The sequence below is a fragment of the Myripristis murdjan genome, chromosome 17 (assembly GCF_902150065.1).
Source record: "Myripristis murdjan chromosome 17, fMyrMur1.1, whole genome shotgun sequence".
In the NCBI taxonomy this organism is placed as follows: domain Eukaryota; kingdom Metazoa; phylum Chordata; class Actinopteri; order Holocentriformes; family Holocentridae; genus Myripristis; species Myripristis murdjan.
Window position 1 is genome coordinate 24,797,640 of NC_043996.1, and position 17,761 is coordinate 24,815,400.

The 17,761-nt window shown below is 39.5% G+C and overlaps 2 protein-coding genes across 6 annotated transcripts; one reads left to right on the forward strand and one right to left on the reverse strand.

The window, feature by feature from the left end:
- Positions 1 to 684: 684 nt before the first annotated feature.
- On the forward strand, positions 685 to 9,541 carry LOC115375145 (heterogeneous nuclear ribonucleoprotein C-like). Of its 5 annotated transcripts, none has more exons than XM_030074495.1 (9): positions 685 to 883; positions 3,158 to 3,287; positions 5,214 to 5,479; positions 6,198 to 6,270; positions 6,499 to 6,546; positions 6,996 to 7,168; positions 7,788 to 7,901; positions 8,155 to 8,318; positions 8,878 to 9,541. In XM_030074495.1, the coding sequence occupies exons 2-9, from the start codon at positions 3,283 to 3,285 to the stop codon at positions 8,986 to 8,988; spliced, it is 954 nt and encodes a 317-aa protein (XP_029930355.1). In that variant the 5' UTR covers positions 685 to 883; positions 3,158 to 3,282; the 3' UTR covers positions 8,989 to 9,541. The 5 variants fall into 5 exon arrangements, with proteins under 5 accessions (XP_029930355.1, XP_029930357.1, XP_029930352.1 ...); XM_030074492.1 differs by having other exon boundaries at positions 688 to 883; positions 6,496 to 6,546; XM_030074496.1 differs by having other exon boundaries at positions 694 to 883; positions 8,158 to 8,318.
- Positions 9,542 to 10,522: 981 nt separating this feature from the next.
- On the reverse strand, positions 10,523 to 17,761 carry LOC115375918 (putative ferric-chelate reductase 1). The gene is made up of 7 exons (XM_030075520.1): positions 17,729 to 17,761; positions 17,065 to 17,165; positions 15,985 to 16,191; positions 14,109 to 14,216; positions 12,772 to 12,904; positions 11,837 to 11,971; positions 10,523 to 11,240 (listed from the first exon to the last, which is right to left on the reverse strand). Exons 2-7 carry the CDS (start codon positions 17,161 to 17,163, stop codon positions 11,188 to 11,190), a joined length of 735 nt encoding a protein of 244 aa, XP_029931380.1. The 5' UTR covers positions 17,164 to 17,165; positions 17,729 to 17,761; the 3' UTR covers positions 10,523 to 11,187.

The window sequence follows — 17,761 nt, forward strand, 5'->3', positions numbered from 1 at the left end:
GCAATAAAAATATACTTCTTTTTGGCTGGATCTACGGAATAATTTCTCCAAAAAAAAAATTATACAAAAATGTCATTCTAAAAAAGACTGATATATTACTCATGTTTATCAATCCCAATTTTTCAACAGATGAAACTTGAAACTAATTTGATTATTGTTTTGGCTAAATATGACTATCCATAAAATGATTTGGCTTTAAAAATTGCCCTCATCTTATATTTTTAAGATTACGATTTTAAAACACATTTGACACCTATTGAAAATATAAAACTTACAAATCATAAATCGGCAAACATTATTAAATTACTCAGACATTTTAAATATTCTCCAATTATTTAGCAGCCCCTCAAGGTTTTTTGTTTGTTTGATTCTTTTCTTTTTTGTTTGTTTATTTTATTGTTTTTGTTGTTCATTATAACTTATTTTTATATTACTTTTACACCTAAGTATATTTACAGAATCTCCTCTAATGAAAAGTGTATGCAACATGTTTACTTCATGGGCTTGACCTGAATTTAATCAAATAAATAAAAAAAATAAAAAATAAAAGCACAAATTTCCGGTGGTTTGCAGGGCGGACTCTTATTTTCCAAAAGGTGAGCGTGTTCACAAGTTACCACGCCACGCCGGTAGGTGGTGTTTTCCGCCCGCTGCATTAGTCAGCGCTAAGCCCCGCTCACTCGGTCGGCCCCAAATTTAAAATGCAGCGTCCGCGCTGACGACTGCGCCATCGTCGGTTGACGTTCCATTAGCTTCGTGGCTAAAAGAGAGCTAGCCCGCTTTTTGACTCCAGGACTGGACCACTGCTCTCCCCAAAGGACGACTTTACTAACAATTTGACCGATTTTACTGAAAGCAGCCCATTTTACTCTTAAAGGTCGTGGTGAGTATTTTGTCTCCAGACATTTTTCATTTTTGCCTTCCTTTTTTTCTTTGTTTTTGAGCTTTTGTTTTATTTTTTTATTTTTTTTTTTCAACGGTGCTTTTTTCTGTTTTGCCAGTGGAAAGAACGTAATGTGCTGGCTAGCGAGTTAGCTAAGCTAGCTAGCTAGCTTGCAGCTAACTGAACGGCGGACATGCTCATCCCCCCTGCAAACACCAACATTAATGGCGATTTTCAGAAATACATCGGCTTGGACATCTTGTAGTAGCGATTTTCTTTTGAGGTTGTTTTTTTTTTTCAAGCTTTCCATTTTTTAGCAGCCACTGAAAAGACTTTTTTTTTAATGGATGGGATTGTTTTTGGCACGCCTTTCAGCCACCCCGCTTGCTAGCCTTAGTTAACAACGTTAGCTGGCGGTTAACGTTAGCGCTAGATTGTTTGTTATGAAATGCTCCAACCTGGTTCATTACTCATTGTAGTTTTTAAATACGATATGATGGACTCGATCATTTTAGTCAAGTCAGATGCTCTGAACACTCTGTTTTTTTATGCTTTTGAGTTGGTCTTTGGCTAGCTCGTCTAGCCGGCGGTGAGCCCAGAGGCTGACACAGGCCTGTGTTTCTCAGCGGACCTGCAGGTGGCGCTGTGGAGGCCTTGTGGAGCGGCCTGCTGCGCTGTGGATGACTTTAGGTCGTTTTTCATCCTCTGGTTCTGCTTCCTGGCTCAGTGAGCTCTCTTTTTCAAGAATAGGTTTTTTTCCCCCAGTGATTTTTTTCCTTTTCTCAATGTGGGAACTTTCGGACTGCCTGTGGCCTCAGTGATGTCACATTCAAATATCACATCTCATTAAGTAATTAATTAAAGGTTTATATTCCTGAAAGAGCATGATGCGTTTTTATCTTGGCTGTTGTTGGATCCACAAATTTGAGTCATTCCTTCATCTTCATGTCTGAGCTTGGAGGCTGTTGGCCTTATTGTTTCATTATGTAGATAGAAGCCATCATATTAAATCAGTCTTCACATATTCTGGGGAAATAAGCAGTCGTAATGCATCCTGAGGAACAAATGGACACATCTTAGAAATGTTCCTCTTTGAATAGATCTGAAAGATGAGAAGTGCTGTCAAATGATTCTGTTCCTAATTTCCACAGACATTAAGTGCAGATGAACTGCAGAATTTAATCCATTAGACAAATCTTTGTAAATAATTAAGTTACCCAGTTATTGTCATATGCATATCACCTTTCCTTATCTTTAGCTGTAATTGCAAATTACAGTGAATAACTTTAGTATGAAGTTTATCATTTCACAATAAAGTCGTGGCAAACAGTTTCTTGAAGGCTATCCCTGTTGAATATAATTTTAAAGGAAAATAAACCGAATCATAATAAGTGTCTCAAGCTTTAATGATTAATGGGTGATGTAAGATATCCAGTGTCTGATTTCTCCAAATTACCCCCCACACAGATACACACACAATTTCTCAGTCTAAAATGAATGAAAAACCCATGCCAAAACTGTAAACACATGGACTTGAGAAGCCCAATTTACACGAATTTGATTATGGAAGTGGTGTTTTCTGACTGATACATTTGTCAACTTGAATTTTATTCCCAGCATATTAAAGAACCATCTAATTCTCTCTCTCACACACAATTGTGGCAAGAGGGCCCTTGAGTTAAACTGATGACTGCAAACATGGGAGGGATATTTTTCATCAAAACATGGCTTACCTCATATTTCTCATTTAGTGCAGTTTTGTTTTGGATGCCTGTTAATTGTGTTGGTTAAGGATGATAAAAGGTCATGAATTTGATTAAATGTAACAGTGTTGGCCAATTTGAGCTTATTTAAACGAATTTCTATCCATTTTGGATTTAGCAACAGTTCTCTTTGCAGGTCTTTTCGCATGCTTTGATTGGCCCAGCACACAGATTTTGAAGTCTTAAAAAGTGTAATGGTCCTATAGTAAATATCAAGACCAGTATTTTTGTTGTCCATCATACTAGTTCTGTCACTTCTCATAGCTTATATGTAATGGAACAAAAAATAGTGTTTGAGTTGGTGGTGCTTACACTCAAGACTGCAGTGGGTTTAGGTCAGTGTCCCAAAATAGCTAGTAGTGGTGGGATGTCGTGGAAGTGAATACGTCTTTGTGGAGCCGTCTTACTGTGTTTGCATCGTCACCCGACCCTGTACGCACTCCGACCAGGTAAGACTTGGTGCAAGATAACCCTGTACAGCTTGACTGAGGTGTGTTTTCTGTCACCTCAGTATAAATCACGAGGGGGCGAACATCAAGGTCAACTTTCTGAGAGTGTGCCGCTGTAGACCAAACTGACCCCCGCCCACAGTGTCAAACAGCAGACAGACGACATCCCTGCCTGCACACAAACGCTATGGAGTGAGTGATGACTATTCCAACCCTCTGTCAGCAGGGGTCACTGTTGATGCCTCTACTGTTTTCACTGTTGTTGCAGCAGGGCTCACTCCTGACTCCCTAAATGCACCTAGACCACTAGTTTTACTCAGCGTCTGTGTCTTTTCCTGGCCTCTTCCATTAAAGGAAGGATAGTGTGTGTGGTTTACAACATATATCCATCCTAGCACCCCAGTCTTAGTCTAGCAATCCAGACCAGAGAGGTACTTAGGAACTTAAACATAACTGCATGTATTTTAATCCTGACAAAGTGGAAATAAAACCCCCTAACCCTTGCAATGTTAGTGCCATACTTCACCCATTGAGTTAAACAGGACCCTAAACTCATTATACGCCACATATTAGGCCCAACACATATAGGATAAGTAAAGTCATAAGTCACAGCATCAAATAACAGTATTACAGATCATAGCTCCTGTGTTACACACACACACACACACACACACACACACACAAATGGGAGTGCAGGAACTGATATTTGCTGTTGCAGGAGACTTAACTTGAGGTTCTTCCCAAGGTTCTCACAGGCCTTTAAAATCCTTGAAGGCTTTTGAGGGAAAACAAGGCCTTGAAAGGTTTTGAAAATTAATGGATGGCTTGAATCATTTTATTTACTTATTTGGATATACATTTAGCAGCAACACTCATTAATGTGCCTCATTTTCCTGGACTTCTCTGTTTGGATCAACACTGTCCTGAGAAAAACTGATGGGCATTTGTGTTGGAAATGGTTTTACAATGAGGCTAATGATTTCAGTGATTTCTTGACAAGATCACGAGTTTAAGTAAAAGACATCTGTCAGGCCTATTTAATATACCAAATAACACTGAAACAAGACCTTTTTATAAATCACTGAAATGTCTTTGAAGTTTTTGTCTAGGTGACTGTGGGAAACCTTTTATTTGTATGCATTGTGATTTTTGGTTTTGGTGTAAGGCCTTGCATGGTCTAATCTCTCTCCCAGTGACTCTCTTTCCTGTGTTATACAGTGTAGCATACCATATTGTGCTACAATGAATTGGACAAAATCCACTGCATCGAGCGTAGCGTGTCCTTGAAAACAGCAACTACACAAATCATGTGCTGTTAAATTTGGACTGCAAGGTTTTAATTTACTTCTTAGTAACTGCAGAAACACATCACTTAAATCCAGCAGCAGAAAATTGCCAGTAAAAGGGGAAGACTGCAATTGTAATGCATTGTGTCCACGTGTGGCGGTTGTACCTGGAGGTGGGAAAATGTTTTGGTGCTAGAACCAGGATTTGATCCCAAATAAACTGTATGATCAGCAGCCGTTGCGGCATGCTGTAGTTTTAAGTGGCATTTTATCATGGATGCTTATGTTACAATGTCTAACCTAATTTGACTGCTGTCACCCAGTTTTTTGGGTTGAGTAATTAGATGAGATGAGTTTTTGGTGACATTTTTTTCTCATCAGTGGGGACATTTATACAGTTTTCATTCAGATCATGGGTGTTGAATGAATGGGAAACTGTCATGCAGCCAAACTTTTGTACCAGTAACAGAAGGAGAGATAAATATTCTTGGACTATATTAAGAGGGCATCCAAATTCAGGCTGTTGTGGACACATGCCACCTGTTAATCGAAGAATAAAACACTATAATGAGCTTAAAGCTACAGCCCTTTCCTAGTCAGTCACTGTCCCCAGTGCTTAATGTTTTCAACTTTTATTTAATGTTTGAATGATTTAGTTTTCCAAGGAAAGCTTGGATCATGCACACTTAAACCCATCAGTGCCTTGCTTCACGCTCATCCTACATGCACTTACAAGTGGGAACATCCCGGGGCACTACAAGTGTATTTTTGTAGGGTGAGTGTTGATCATTCTGGTACTAAAACTGTGTCTCCCCAACTGTCTTCCTGCCAGTCACTCACCCACCACCTCCAGCCTGATGGCCAGCAACGTCACCAACAAGACTGACCCGCGCTCCCTTAACTCCCGTGTCTTTATCGGCAACCTCAACACTCTGCTGGTCACCAAGGCCGACGTGGAGGCCATCTTCTCCAAGTATGGCAGGATCGTGGGCTGCTCTGTCCACAAGGGCTTCGCCTTTGTTCAGTATTCCAATGAGAGGAACGCCCGAGCTGCTGTTGCCGGGGAGGATGGGAAAATGATTGTCGGACAAGTGCTTGGTAAGGATTCAGTTTCAGCCGGCTGAACTGAGTGATGGTTATTGGAATTAGATTTTATCGATTTACTATTATTTAGATTTTAATACTTTTACATTAGGTAATCGTTGTTGCTGACCATATTTGTAATCAAGTTTATGTTTTGCTTATTGAAAGCTTAATTATATTAATATACTTAGAAACTTTGAAGTGGAAGGACCATGCAATCTGCATTAAGGTGAACTGACGTAATACACGAAAAGGAAATAAAACTCAGAATAAAATAAAATTCAGTAAAGACATGGCAGAAGAAATGCATTTTTTATTTTATTTAATTAATCTATTTATTTATTCTTTTTTGCTGTAGTTATTCTATTATTTGCCCCCTCCTGTTTGGTCATCATATCCATTATTACTAATGATTGTCTATCAGAAATATCTTGTGTGTAAATATCTTAGGAAAGCACAGATAGTTGTCCCTACAGTATTGCCATGATATTCATAATCAAGGTATTTTATCAAAGATATTCTGATATTTAATTTTGCCCATATGAACCAGCCCTAACTCCTAGGATTATCAGTCTAATCCTGTAGTTTGAAATAATTACAAAATGATTCTTTAATGACTGGATGCACGTACCATTTCAGGACGAAAGAATTACACATTCTAAAGAAGGTCCAGTTCCTGAAGTGATTGAATCTAAAATCTTGGCTTTCCCTGTGTTCCCCTGCTCTTCATTAGACATCAACCTGGCTGGAGAACCCAAACCACACAGGTCAAAGACGACCAAGCGCTCAGCCGGAGACATGTACAGGTCAGTCAGCAGCATGATGATGATGCCATGCCAATCTGATCATTGCTGGTTTTAGACAGCACTTCAAAATTGGTACAAAGAGCTTTAGCCAAAGTTGAAGGAAACATGAAAGTTTTAAGTAAATATGCAAAAATGTGTTTTGAAAGAGAGAAAATCTTGGAAATAAAGTTTTGATCTGTCATTGCCCTTCCTTTATACTGGTTATGTTATTTTTCTCCTGGACAGCAGTTCCTCATTTGACCTTGACTATGACTTTCAGAGAGATTACTACGACAGGTGAGTAGAATGATCTCTTTGTCTCTCTTTTGAATTATTTGTCCTGCAATCCTTTTGGCAATAAAACATCTACAAATGATTTTTTTTTGTATAACTTGGATGACAGATTCAAGAGCATGTAACACATGTTGTCAGAGTGATAATTTAATTTTTGAAATGATGACAAGTGTGCTTCATCAACGAGTCAGTGCTGACTCAGTCACATCTCTGAAGGCATTAAATAGCAGAACACATCAGCTTGTTGTACCTCATGTGGCCAGAATGAACTTTTTTAAAATATGGAATAAAAAGCAAGCAATAGAAAAATGAGTAATTTTTGTTGCCGTGCCATTAAATCTCATTTTAAAATGAAAAGCAGCATATAGACCATGGCTCTGTATTCTGTTGTATTCAAGTCTCGACCAAAGTCACTCAATAAGTTTGTACTGATCTGCTGTTTTTGATACCAGAGTGTACTCGTACCCATCCCGCGTGCCCCCTCCCCCTCCTCCCCTGTCGCGGGCCGTGATCCCGTCCAAGCGCCCGCGGGTCAGCATCAGTGGCGGAGGAGGCAGCCGACGCACCAAGACCAGCTTCTCCTCCTCCTCCAAGAGCAGCCAGAGGACCTCCTCATCCAGAACAAGTCAGTGTCACAGTTATCAACAGTTCACAGTACAAAATTAGATTCACGGTGACACCTTGGGGGTAACTGGGTTATTGTAGCAACAAAGGAATAGATTCTGCAGTGGCCCAAAAAAATGAAATCAGTAGATCAAAAATAAATAGCTGACACAATGGAAATAACACAGTAAAGTAGAATATATAAGAGTTGTGATGTTGCATAAACAAGAGTTTCAGCATGTAGACTGTTTGGATGGGATATATGGCCAGGATATGGGTTGCTTCCTTAGATGATTTAAACTACAGTTTCAGATTTAATGACCAAACACACACATTGTGCACATTGTGTGCAGCAGAGGCTGAGTGATCCTAAAATGTTGGAAACAACACAATATAGCACTTTCCTGTGCCTGCTCTGTGTTATTGATTATACCGAACTGGATGGTGAAGAGACAGTGTGTAACCAAATCGCTGCAGTCACCCCCAGCTTGGTCCTATGTTTATTTGGTAGATGCTGTGTGTGTTCAAGCTGTATTTTTATCATTTAGAGATATGCTTTGTCTCAGTCTCTTAAACATAAATTGAGGTGCTCATCCAGAATTCTCTTTTTTTTTCTCTTTGGCTCTCTCATCTCTCTCCAGTGAAAGTGGACGAGCTGCAGACCATCAAGAGGGAGCTGTCCCAGATTAAAAGCAAAGTGGATTATCTGCTGGAGAGCCTGGAGCGCATGGAGAAGGACCACAGCAAGAAGTCAGGTAGGAGGAAACACACAACAGAAATGCTGTAACGCAGAAAACAACATCTAGCGCTCTCTGTTGGTTGTTCACGGGGCTTTTCTCACAGGGTTTTGAACACAATCACAAGAGAGATTTGAAGACATTACTTTCCTTCTTGTGTTGCAACAGTTGATGCCAGTGCACTGTTAAGTGTTTTCCTCTGGGAATTTCTTCAAGTTCCCCCGTTTAAGATTTTTTTTTTTTTTTTTTACCCCTGTGCTGTCTTGTTCAGCAGAAGCGAAAAATGTGAAGACGGAGCCAGGAGAGGTGACGTCGCCCCAGCACCCCAGCAGCAAGAAGGAGGAAGGGCTGAAGAGAGAGAGGGAGAGCCAGGAGCTCAACGACTCTGAAGAGGAGGAAGAAGAGGAGGGAGACCTGCTGGAGGAAGAGGAGGAGGTGAGACAGAAAAACTGACAATGTAGAGATGAGAAGGGACTAACTTGGAACAGGGCTGCCCGAACTACAAACCACTGGCAGATTTTAACCACCTGTAAAATTGTTTTGACCTTTCAGAGGGTGTCAGGGAGTTTGACCCCCCCAAAATTTGAAGGCTGATAATGGCCACTCTTTTTAAAACTAAAATAAATATTAACAATGACAAGAATTCAATGTTTCATTGTTTAGTAAACTCCTGATGATTTCCTTCATGCATTTTTAAGTGTTCCAGATCAACCGAATTAACTTTATACTTGTCATACATGAAGAGAAATCCAAGAAAATCCTTTTACTTATTATCCCAAGTTCTGTGGGAAAAAAAAAAAAGGACTTAAATTTGATTAAAATTTGTCTTAAAAGCATGAAATTGAACTTGGTGATACCTGTAGACAGCCTGTATGTAAATAAATGTTTTTTATTCCATGCACCTCACTGCAGTTTGAATGCTCCTTTCTTTCTACCAGTCACCTCTACTTGATAATGATCTGTCGCTTTTTCCAATGCTTATCTAATTCTTCAGGTGAAGAGTCAAGAGAGGGAGGAGGAAGAGGAAGAAGAGGAGGAGGAGGAAGGGGAACATGTGGAGGGTGATGATGAAGGCGACAGCGTCAACGGTGAAGAGGACTCCTAGATACTGAACGGACAGACGTGTCGCGGCATCCACACGGCTTCCAGTGGGAACTTGGACTCCTGTTTTAATACCCACATCGCGGATACACTAGCGCAGCAAACACATGCGCGCGCGCACACACACACAAGCATGGCGTACCGTACCCCACACGTGATCCATTGTCCAGCACATCATTTGATTGGCCCGTTTTTCATTTTTAGTTGTGTTGTCGTTTTTCTTTTCCCGGATGTATCAATGGAACAGGAATAGGTAGCTGTAGGTTTATTTCTGCTTTTACTGAGCTGTTTTTTGTCTTCTGTCCAGCAGAAGGCAGGAACATGGACACTAATCTTCTCAGAGAGACCACAGCTTGAAATGTCTTAATGCAATTATGATGGTGATGATGATATTTCAGCCACAAAAGACTGGTAATGTTTTTAAGTTTGTATTTTTTTCTAGGATGTGAAGTTTGTTTGACCTTGTGTGTTCAATATTTTCATGTCACTGTTTTTTATACTATTCAGTTTCTCTTCAACTGTAAAGAATTAAATTGCAATAAAATATTAAAATTGGACATGTTTTGTTTTGTTTTGTTTTGTTTTGTTTTGTTTTGCTTTTTTTTTTTTTTTTTTTTCCAGGAATTATGCAGCGTAATTCGGAGGGAATGTATTTCCGTAAGTTGAAACAGAGATGGAACTGATATCATTGATGAATTGACAGTCACTCAGTTTCCTAGTCCACTGCCAACCCAGTTTTACTGGCTTGTTTTTTTAATAATAGCACTTCCTCCTTCCTGACGGTTTCAGTCAAATAGCGCAGAGAGAATCCATGGGAACTGTGCACCTTCAGTTTATATTTCAACACATAGCTATGACTAAATGTGTTGTCTGTAATAAGTGACACTCGTAGTTGGTGCATTTTTATGACAAGAATAGATGTAATAAATGACAGATGCTCTTTGGTTTTCCTCTCCTGCACTGAGGGTCATAGGTTGGTGGTAACTATGTAACTGGTTTGAAAGCCAGGTGGGACAACTTTTTTTTTTTTAAACAAAGCTGTTTTTTTACAACTTCACATGACTTGAGGGCAGACCAGCTATCTAGCCTAGATATGATATACCTCCTGTGAGTAGATGTCGATATTCGGCTGCATTTTTATACTTGTGTGCGGTATCTTAACAGCACAAGATGGGTGTTTTTGCTCTAGCTGTGAAAGGGGAGGATCCAAAGTTTATTTTAACTGGTAATCTCAGTAATCTGGCACCTTAGTAACCAGTCCAGCCCACAGGGATGGACATCTGTTCAGTCATTCGGCACCAGTCAGACCTGCCTCAGCTTGTCAAGGCCTTACTGAATAGTTGACTAATTAAACTGTGCCAGCCGAGAACTGAGCAAATGTGCAATCAGCGAGTCATGCCGAAAAGGTTCATGAGCTTTAAGTGTGGTGGTTCAGTTGGCCACTGTGGTTTTGTGGTGCATTTAAGGTTGAAGTGAGTGGGTGTACAATGTGACGCTAAAAAAAAAAAAAAAAAAACACCTCATTACGGACACAGAGGTTTTCTTTTTCAGCTTTATTTTTCAACTTTATTGAACAGTAGCATTTACTAAGTTTTCACTGGCTGAGGACTTAACCCTCACAACACAGATTTTGCTTTCACATCAACTGCATAATGTAGTTGCCAATCACTCATCTTGTGATGACTTCATAGTATTTATTGCCTATAAATACTCTGGCAGTGGGGAAGGGTTTCCCAAAAGCAGTTTAAGTGTCACATCACCTCGGTGGTTTTGAAAGTTAAGGTCTATTGCCTGTCAAGATTTTTCATAAGAATCCATCTCAGAACCAGTCTGAACCAGATCTGACAGAAAACACCGTCTGAAAGTTGGAGATTTGGCATCCAGTGACAGAAGAGGACCAAACTGACCAATACTTTTCTGTCTGAATCTAAAACTAAAAACTAAAACTAAAATCATTAAAAGTCTCTGTAAATGACATCTGACCCCAGGTTTACTCTGAGCTTCTCTGAATTAGCTACAGTTTTGATGCTGTTCATGACACTAGCCTATAGTGTAATACAAAAGACATTGTTCAGCATGTCTCAATAACCTACAATAAAAATTAGATATTTGACACTTATTAATTTCTGATACTGAGTCGGTCAGCACTGATTCCGATGCAACTGACTTCACTGTATCCTCGTCACAGCGCCCCTGGTGTCTCTCAGACTCTCTGCATGGCGGTGCAGATGAGGATACCCAGCAGGAGGAGCACAGCTGGGAGAGAAAGAAAAGACGCACTGAATGGAAACGGCCTCTTTCTTTAACCTGCGTCCAATATCTTGATTCTCCATCTTTAAGCATGAATTAAGACGTGAAAGTTGGAGTATATTTAATCAGTGATAAGATTTTATCAGTGTTGTAACTCTGGTAAAGACTGTCCTGTAACTGAAAGGTCACAGGTTCAGTCCCTGCAACAGTTTTGCACACAAAACTGCATGTTGGCATTAGTATTGATTTACGGGAAGATATCAGATATTGGTGTTGGCCTAAACATTCCAAAAAATATATATCAGAGCATTCCTACAACCTAGAATTGAATCAATAAAGACAACCGCATGACATTTATATTGCTTATAGTGCCTGTGGTGCCATGACAGCAAATATGCAATAACAAAAAGGATCATTTTCAACCAATCAAATTAAAGCTCTAAGAAAGAAAACATGCTTTGGTTGCTTGTCATCGCTTGAGCAACCATATATCGTTTATAGCTGATGGTTATATTTATAGTTATTGTTCTGGGTGTGAATGGGCCCAGGAAATGGGTGTGTAACTGTGCATCTGCAGGGTCTTGTGTGACGGTGCGGTTTACCATGAGGCTGGAAGGCGGCTCCTCCAGACATGCCCTGCGTGGTGGTGGGTGCCGTTGTGGTGGGGATGTTGCTGGCCGGGTCGGCCAAGTTCAGACGACCCGCTTTCAGGATGAAGTTGATGTTTCCAATAGTAGCTGGGGGACAAAACAACACACACAACAGCGGGAACATGTAAAGTTTCTCTTTAAGGGTGTGTTGGCGTATCCACTTAAAGGCACAGTTCACCCAAACCATACAAAAAAAGACATTCTCTCTATTCACTCCACAAGAACACTGACAAAATTTATCTGCCCGCTCCGAATTCATGAATACTCCTTCAGGGTGGATCGATACAGCTTGCCAATGTACTTCGGCAGCAAATAGTTCCCCAAAAATCTTGTCTAACCAGACAGCTGTGGATTATTCCAGGATCCATGTCACTGCTCTTGAAAAGACTTGTTGCTGTTGTGTTTTTCACATGTAAATTTTTGATGATTTCAGCTAAATAAAGCTACACCCCTCCAGCATCATGATACTGGGGTGACAGTAAAGAGGGAAGACCTCACCAAATCTAAAGTATGCGGATGGATAGGCCGCACTGAGGAAAACAGATTTGTTATTTTGAGTGAACTGTGCCTTTACAGTCAAAATGAAACAGTGGGCATCTCATTGTTACTGTTACAGCATGTGTTGTCGTTAACATTGGAGCCTAACCCTAACCCTAACCCTAACCCTAAGCCTGCCGTGGGATCAGTCTGGCCTCAGGTGTGCAGATTTTGAGGTCATTTATTTGATTCAGTCAGTTTGTTTGTGTGTTTTGTTTTATTTTTATTCAGGTGTTTTGGTCGACATATAGCCAATGATGGGTGTTTGGGGAGCAGCTAATTCTCCACATGCCCTCCTACCTCCCCTTCGCCAGAGAAAATGATGTTATTGATCAAAAATGGCCACGTACCGCTGTCTCCAATCGCGAGGAAGACGTAGAAGGTGTGGTCGACGCTCTTGGTGCTGGAGGCGTTCAGAGAGGGAACCGTGAACTCACACCGGATCACAGAGCCGTTCACTAAGCCTCGGATATCCTTCACTCTCTGCACAGAGGGGATCAAAAAAGTAATTTTTTAAAATATGGAAGTATGTGCTTTTTTTTTTTTTTTTTTTTTTTTTTAAGGGAGGTTGGATAAATGAGGGTCACTCATTCACTTTGCTCATCAAGACGTTCAGAGGTTAACCCTTTAACTGCCTGCTTGACCATTTGGTAGAGCACATTTTCATCCACTGCATGTTGATGAAAACTGTGTTAAACTTATCAATCTGATTGAGTCATCTCTACCACTCGGTTGAAGTACGCTCTGCTGAAACAATCCACTAGATGGCACAGTGTCTGAAAGCAGCAGGCCTTTATAGTCTGCTGCCCCCTAGGGATTGAGCAAATGAAAATTTGCATCAGAGATGAGGAGTCTGTTCGGCTAATTTTTTGCAGGTAAGCATATTTTCTCAAAATATTATGGTTTTAGAGATGTAAGTGAACAGAATCATGAATCTTTATTCATAATAAATAACTTAAGTAAAGGTCAAATAATTTTCCAAAAACATGCTCAATCAAATGGTTGATTTGTCATTTTATGGTAAAGCCAATGATGAAAAGCCATTGTAAATAAAACTGACTCCTGCCATGAAAAAAAAAAAACCTTTTGATCTAATTTGTTTTGGTTCCATTACAAATATGCTAAAATAAATTCATGGGTGTGATTATTTAACTGTTTAAAAACATTTTCAACAAATGGTTGATTTGTCATTGAATGGTAAATGTAGTAATAAGATAACAATTTTATCTACTAAAATTCACCCTTTTATTCACCCTTGTTATTATCACCCTTGTTATTAACAGTGTTTCATAAAATCTTTGAATGGAAAAAAAAAATCCATCATTAGAATTTTTTACCATGTCTAGAATGTTTTAAAAGTACATATTTAGACGAAATACATAAAAATAAAATTAGTCTGGTAATGGTGATTTCATGGTAACAAACTGACACGTTGATATACAAGAACATATTAAAGGCTCTGGTATGGCTGTTCAAATCCCCTGCTGTTTACCATATATCCTTTCATGATTGTGCATAAACTGATGGAGACATTGCCACGGTCATTTTTTTTTTAATCACAAATTTTTAAAATCTATTCATTCATTTTTTTTTTTTTTTTTTTTTTTTTTTTTAAATTTATTTTATTTTGCAGGCAGTTTCCTAAACGCCCTCTCTACACGGTACTGAGGGGAAGGGAAGGCCTCACCCTCTCGTTGGCCATAAAGGCGGTGCTGTTGGCGCTGTTGTTTGTCTGACCGGTGCGGAAGAAGAACATGGAGTTGTTTTGACCACAGACGAAAACCATGGTGTAACCCTGAGGAGAGAGCAGAGGAGGAGCACATTAATCCATGAAATGAAAACAACAGTGATCTTCTTAACATCACACAGTTCAGTTTCCAGCTTTTCTTGTTTGTCTGTCTCTGTCTGTGTTAGTCTGTGCTCAGCTATGCCTGAGCAAACATTGTGCATTCATGTTTGCCTCTACTTCCCCGACTGCATGCATGGATGTGTTTCCTTGTTTGCTGTGTGTATGCGTGTGTGTGTGTGTGTGTGTGTGTGTGTGTGTGTGTGTTTGTGTTCATGTTGCTCTGAAACTGTTGTTATGTCTGTGTGTACATGGGTTTCTATGTGTGTATCAAAGGCTCTAACACAGAATTGAGACATTTCCAGGTCTCTTATTAAGATGAGAAATTGCACAAAAGGAAAAGATCGCTGTCATTTCAGATGTTCTGACATTTGTGGCTGTGGGATAATTATAACCTGTAAAGTGATGTGCACTTAACACAAGGGGCAAAATAATCATAATGATCACCACAATCTTAAAACTAGGATAATAAGACCTGGAGAATGGTGCTAAGTTTTTTTTTTTTTTTTTTTTTTTTTTTTTTTAAATGTAGGAAGCAATAAGTAACAAATTACACTCCCTCTCTTCACTTTGCTCTACTTGAAATTCGAAAGTAAGGTTTGAAGTTCACTTCATTGTTATGTTAGTATCTCAGAACAAACGATTTCCTGCAGAACAAGATTTGCTTATTTTATCTGCCAGGTAAAGAAAGACCACGCCAAGCCAACAAACCGGAACAAAACTAAAGTCACCTGAGAGCGAGGGTATCAAAGGAAGGGGCTGCTACCTGCCACAGGTGTGTGAGGGAATTAAGGCATGGGGATGTAGAGAGGAGTCCCCGTGGGCTTCACATAAGAGGGTGATGTTAACTCTCTCCAATAATTCTTCAAAACATCCCTTTCATACATGACACACACGCGCATAAACCACACTGCACCAACACGACCAACCCTGGCATCACCACTTAGGCTCCACGTCCACTTTGGAATTCAGTTTTAAATTATTTTACCAGTTTTTAAAGCAGCACATGGCTGAGCATCAAACAATATTATCAATCTTTTTGCCCTCAGTAACACCAGGAGGCCTCAGAGCCCCTCCCACTGAAACTCCAGAATGAAAAAGGACGGCGATCGAAGCCCCAAAAAAGTTTCCATGCCAGAATATTCCCCTATTTAACCATGAATTAACCATGAATGTATGTATTAGTTTTGTTTAATATCATTTCTTCTTCGTGGAAAACACTGCATCTTTGGTCATGATGACATGAGGAACCCATTTGTTCACACTATTTAACCATGAATTTAAAAAGAATTAACCAAAATGTTATTTATCTATTTGTTTGTTTGTTTTTGTATGTATGTATGTATTTTTATTTATTTATTTATTTTTTTAAATAAAATCTCATTATTTCTTGTTCCTGGAAAACACTGTATCTTTTGGTGAGGACATGAGGAACCCATTGCCTCACATGTTTGAGAGATACCTCTTCATTGTGCATTTAGCATCTTACCTTTAATTTTAATTTTAATGTGTCTTATCTGCATATCTGTCCTTTCTTATTCTTATGTTTTATCTGTTTTTCTGGATTTATCTGTTGAAGGTGTTGATGATGATGGTGTACGTGTTCTCTCCTGTTTTACTCAAAAAGATTAGTCTTCAATAGTTTTTTCCTATGCCACATACCCTGTGTTTGTGTGTGTTTGTGCGTGTGTGTGTGTGTGTGTGTGTGTGTGTGTACCTGAGAAGGGTCCTTAGCGAGTCCCAGGGCGACGTATCCAGAGGAGTTTCCTTGGAGCCCGACGGCCAGGTCGGAGCCGTTGGGAGCCATCGTGTTCATGATTTGCAGAGAGCCAAACAGACAGGAGTTGTTCTTGGCGGGGTCGCAGTCGTCTGGTGTCTCCACACACAGCTTCTTCGTTCCACAGCCGGCACGAGTGACGTTCACCTAGGAGACGCAAGTTGGAGAATTGGGTTTGCACTCCCAGTCTGTCACAGGGTTATGAAAACAACTTTACGCTCAAATATAGGTGATAAAATTAGCGATGCATGATAATATCGGCACATTACCGGTAACGACCTGAAATGAAAATTTCTACCGATATGACATGCTGATAAGAGAAATAGATCAAATCTGCTCTGGTCACAACAGTGCTCTTATTTTGCCCAGCGATTGTGTACATTTTGAAAAGCATTGTGCATTGGCCTTCACAGTGAGAGTAGGCATAATAAAATGTTAATTCCACCACAGCAATTAGGTGGAAAAAATATCTGCATATATCGTTATCGGTATTGGCATTGGCCAAAATATCGGCATATCGGATATCGGCAAATAACCAATATCATGCATCCCTAAATAAAAAACTATTAATGATATTGAGAATGTGTCTGACAAAATGCTTTGGAAGCTTAATTAATTGAATCAGTGCCACCTGTGTTTACCTGCTATATCATGTCAAAATGGAGAATTTACCCTGCTATTTATTTATTTTAATCTCTCTCTTACTTTTGAATGTGCTTGTGAGTCAAAAATTAATGAAACAAAACCCCACAACGCCTCATGGCACCACCCAATAGGCAGCTGCTAGTATGCTGTTGTTTTATTCCACTTTACTCTTCCAGCCTTTTTCGATAGCAGCCGGTCATAATTTTGAAGATTTTTTTCAGAGTAATTTTAAGCTGTTAAACCAACTGGGAAGGTCAGCAAAGCAAAGGACGAAAAAAAAAAAAAGAAAACAACGACGGAGGAAGAGCTTTGTTTCCTGTTCGGGCTGTAAAGGTCACAGTGGAGCTGAGCTGAGAGTATCAAAAAGGAGTTTACCTCTGTGGTGTTGTCAAAGGTCAAATGAGATGTGCCGTGGACGCCGGGCGCCAGGAAGACCATCAGGGTCACGGCCAACAAGATCAGTCCTCGCTCCATTCCTGCCGGGATGAAAAGTAAATTTATAGAGAAAATAAAGTACAAAAAAAACAAAAAAGCGAGGTTTTTCAGTGCCTTTAAACAGCCACAATAACACTTTCACTTACTGTACTTTTATCATCAATATACTATCTTTAAAGTTCAAATTCTGTTGTGGATCCTATCAATAATTAATATGCATTTTCATCTTCACATATAAAATCATTCTTCCATTCTTTAGGTTGATTCATATTTAAGTAAACTGATGAATCAAATACTAGTATAACCATGGAAACAGCCCAAATAACACAAGTTCTGTACAATTTTGTTGATTTGTATACAGCTCGAAGCTCCACTGAGACTAACCTTATTTATCAGAAATATATAATTCAAAATATCCTCATTTTTTTCTCACTAATTACTTTTGTTTTGGTTAAACAAGAAGTAAAAGAAGTTGTCATGGAGAATCAAAGTGTCTCATCACAGATTGTGGTACATAAACTATAAAGTGAAGCAAAAACAAACCCAGAAATATAAAAATTTTCTTTGATCACGTCTCTCAGGTTCATTTTCTTGACCGACTTACCTGTGTTTTTGAAAATCAGCTGTTGAGGTGGAT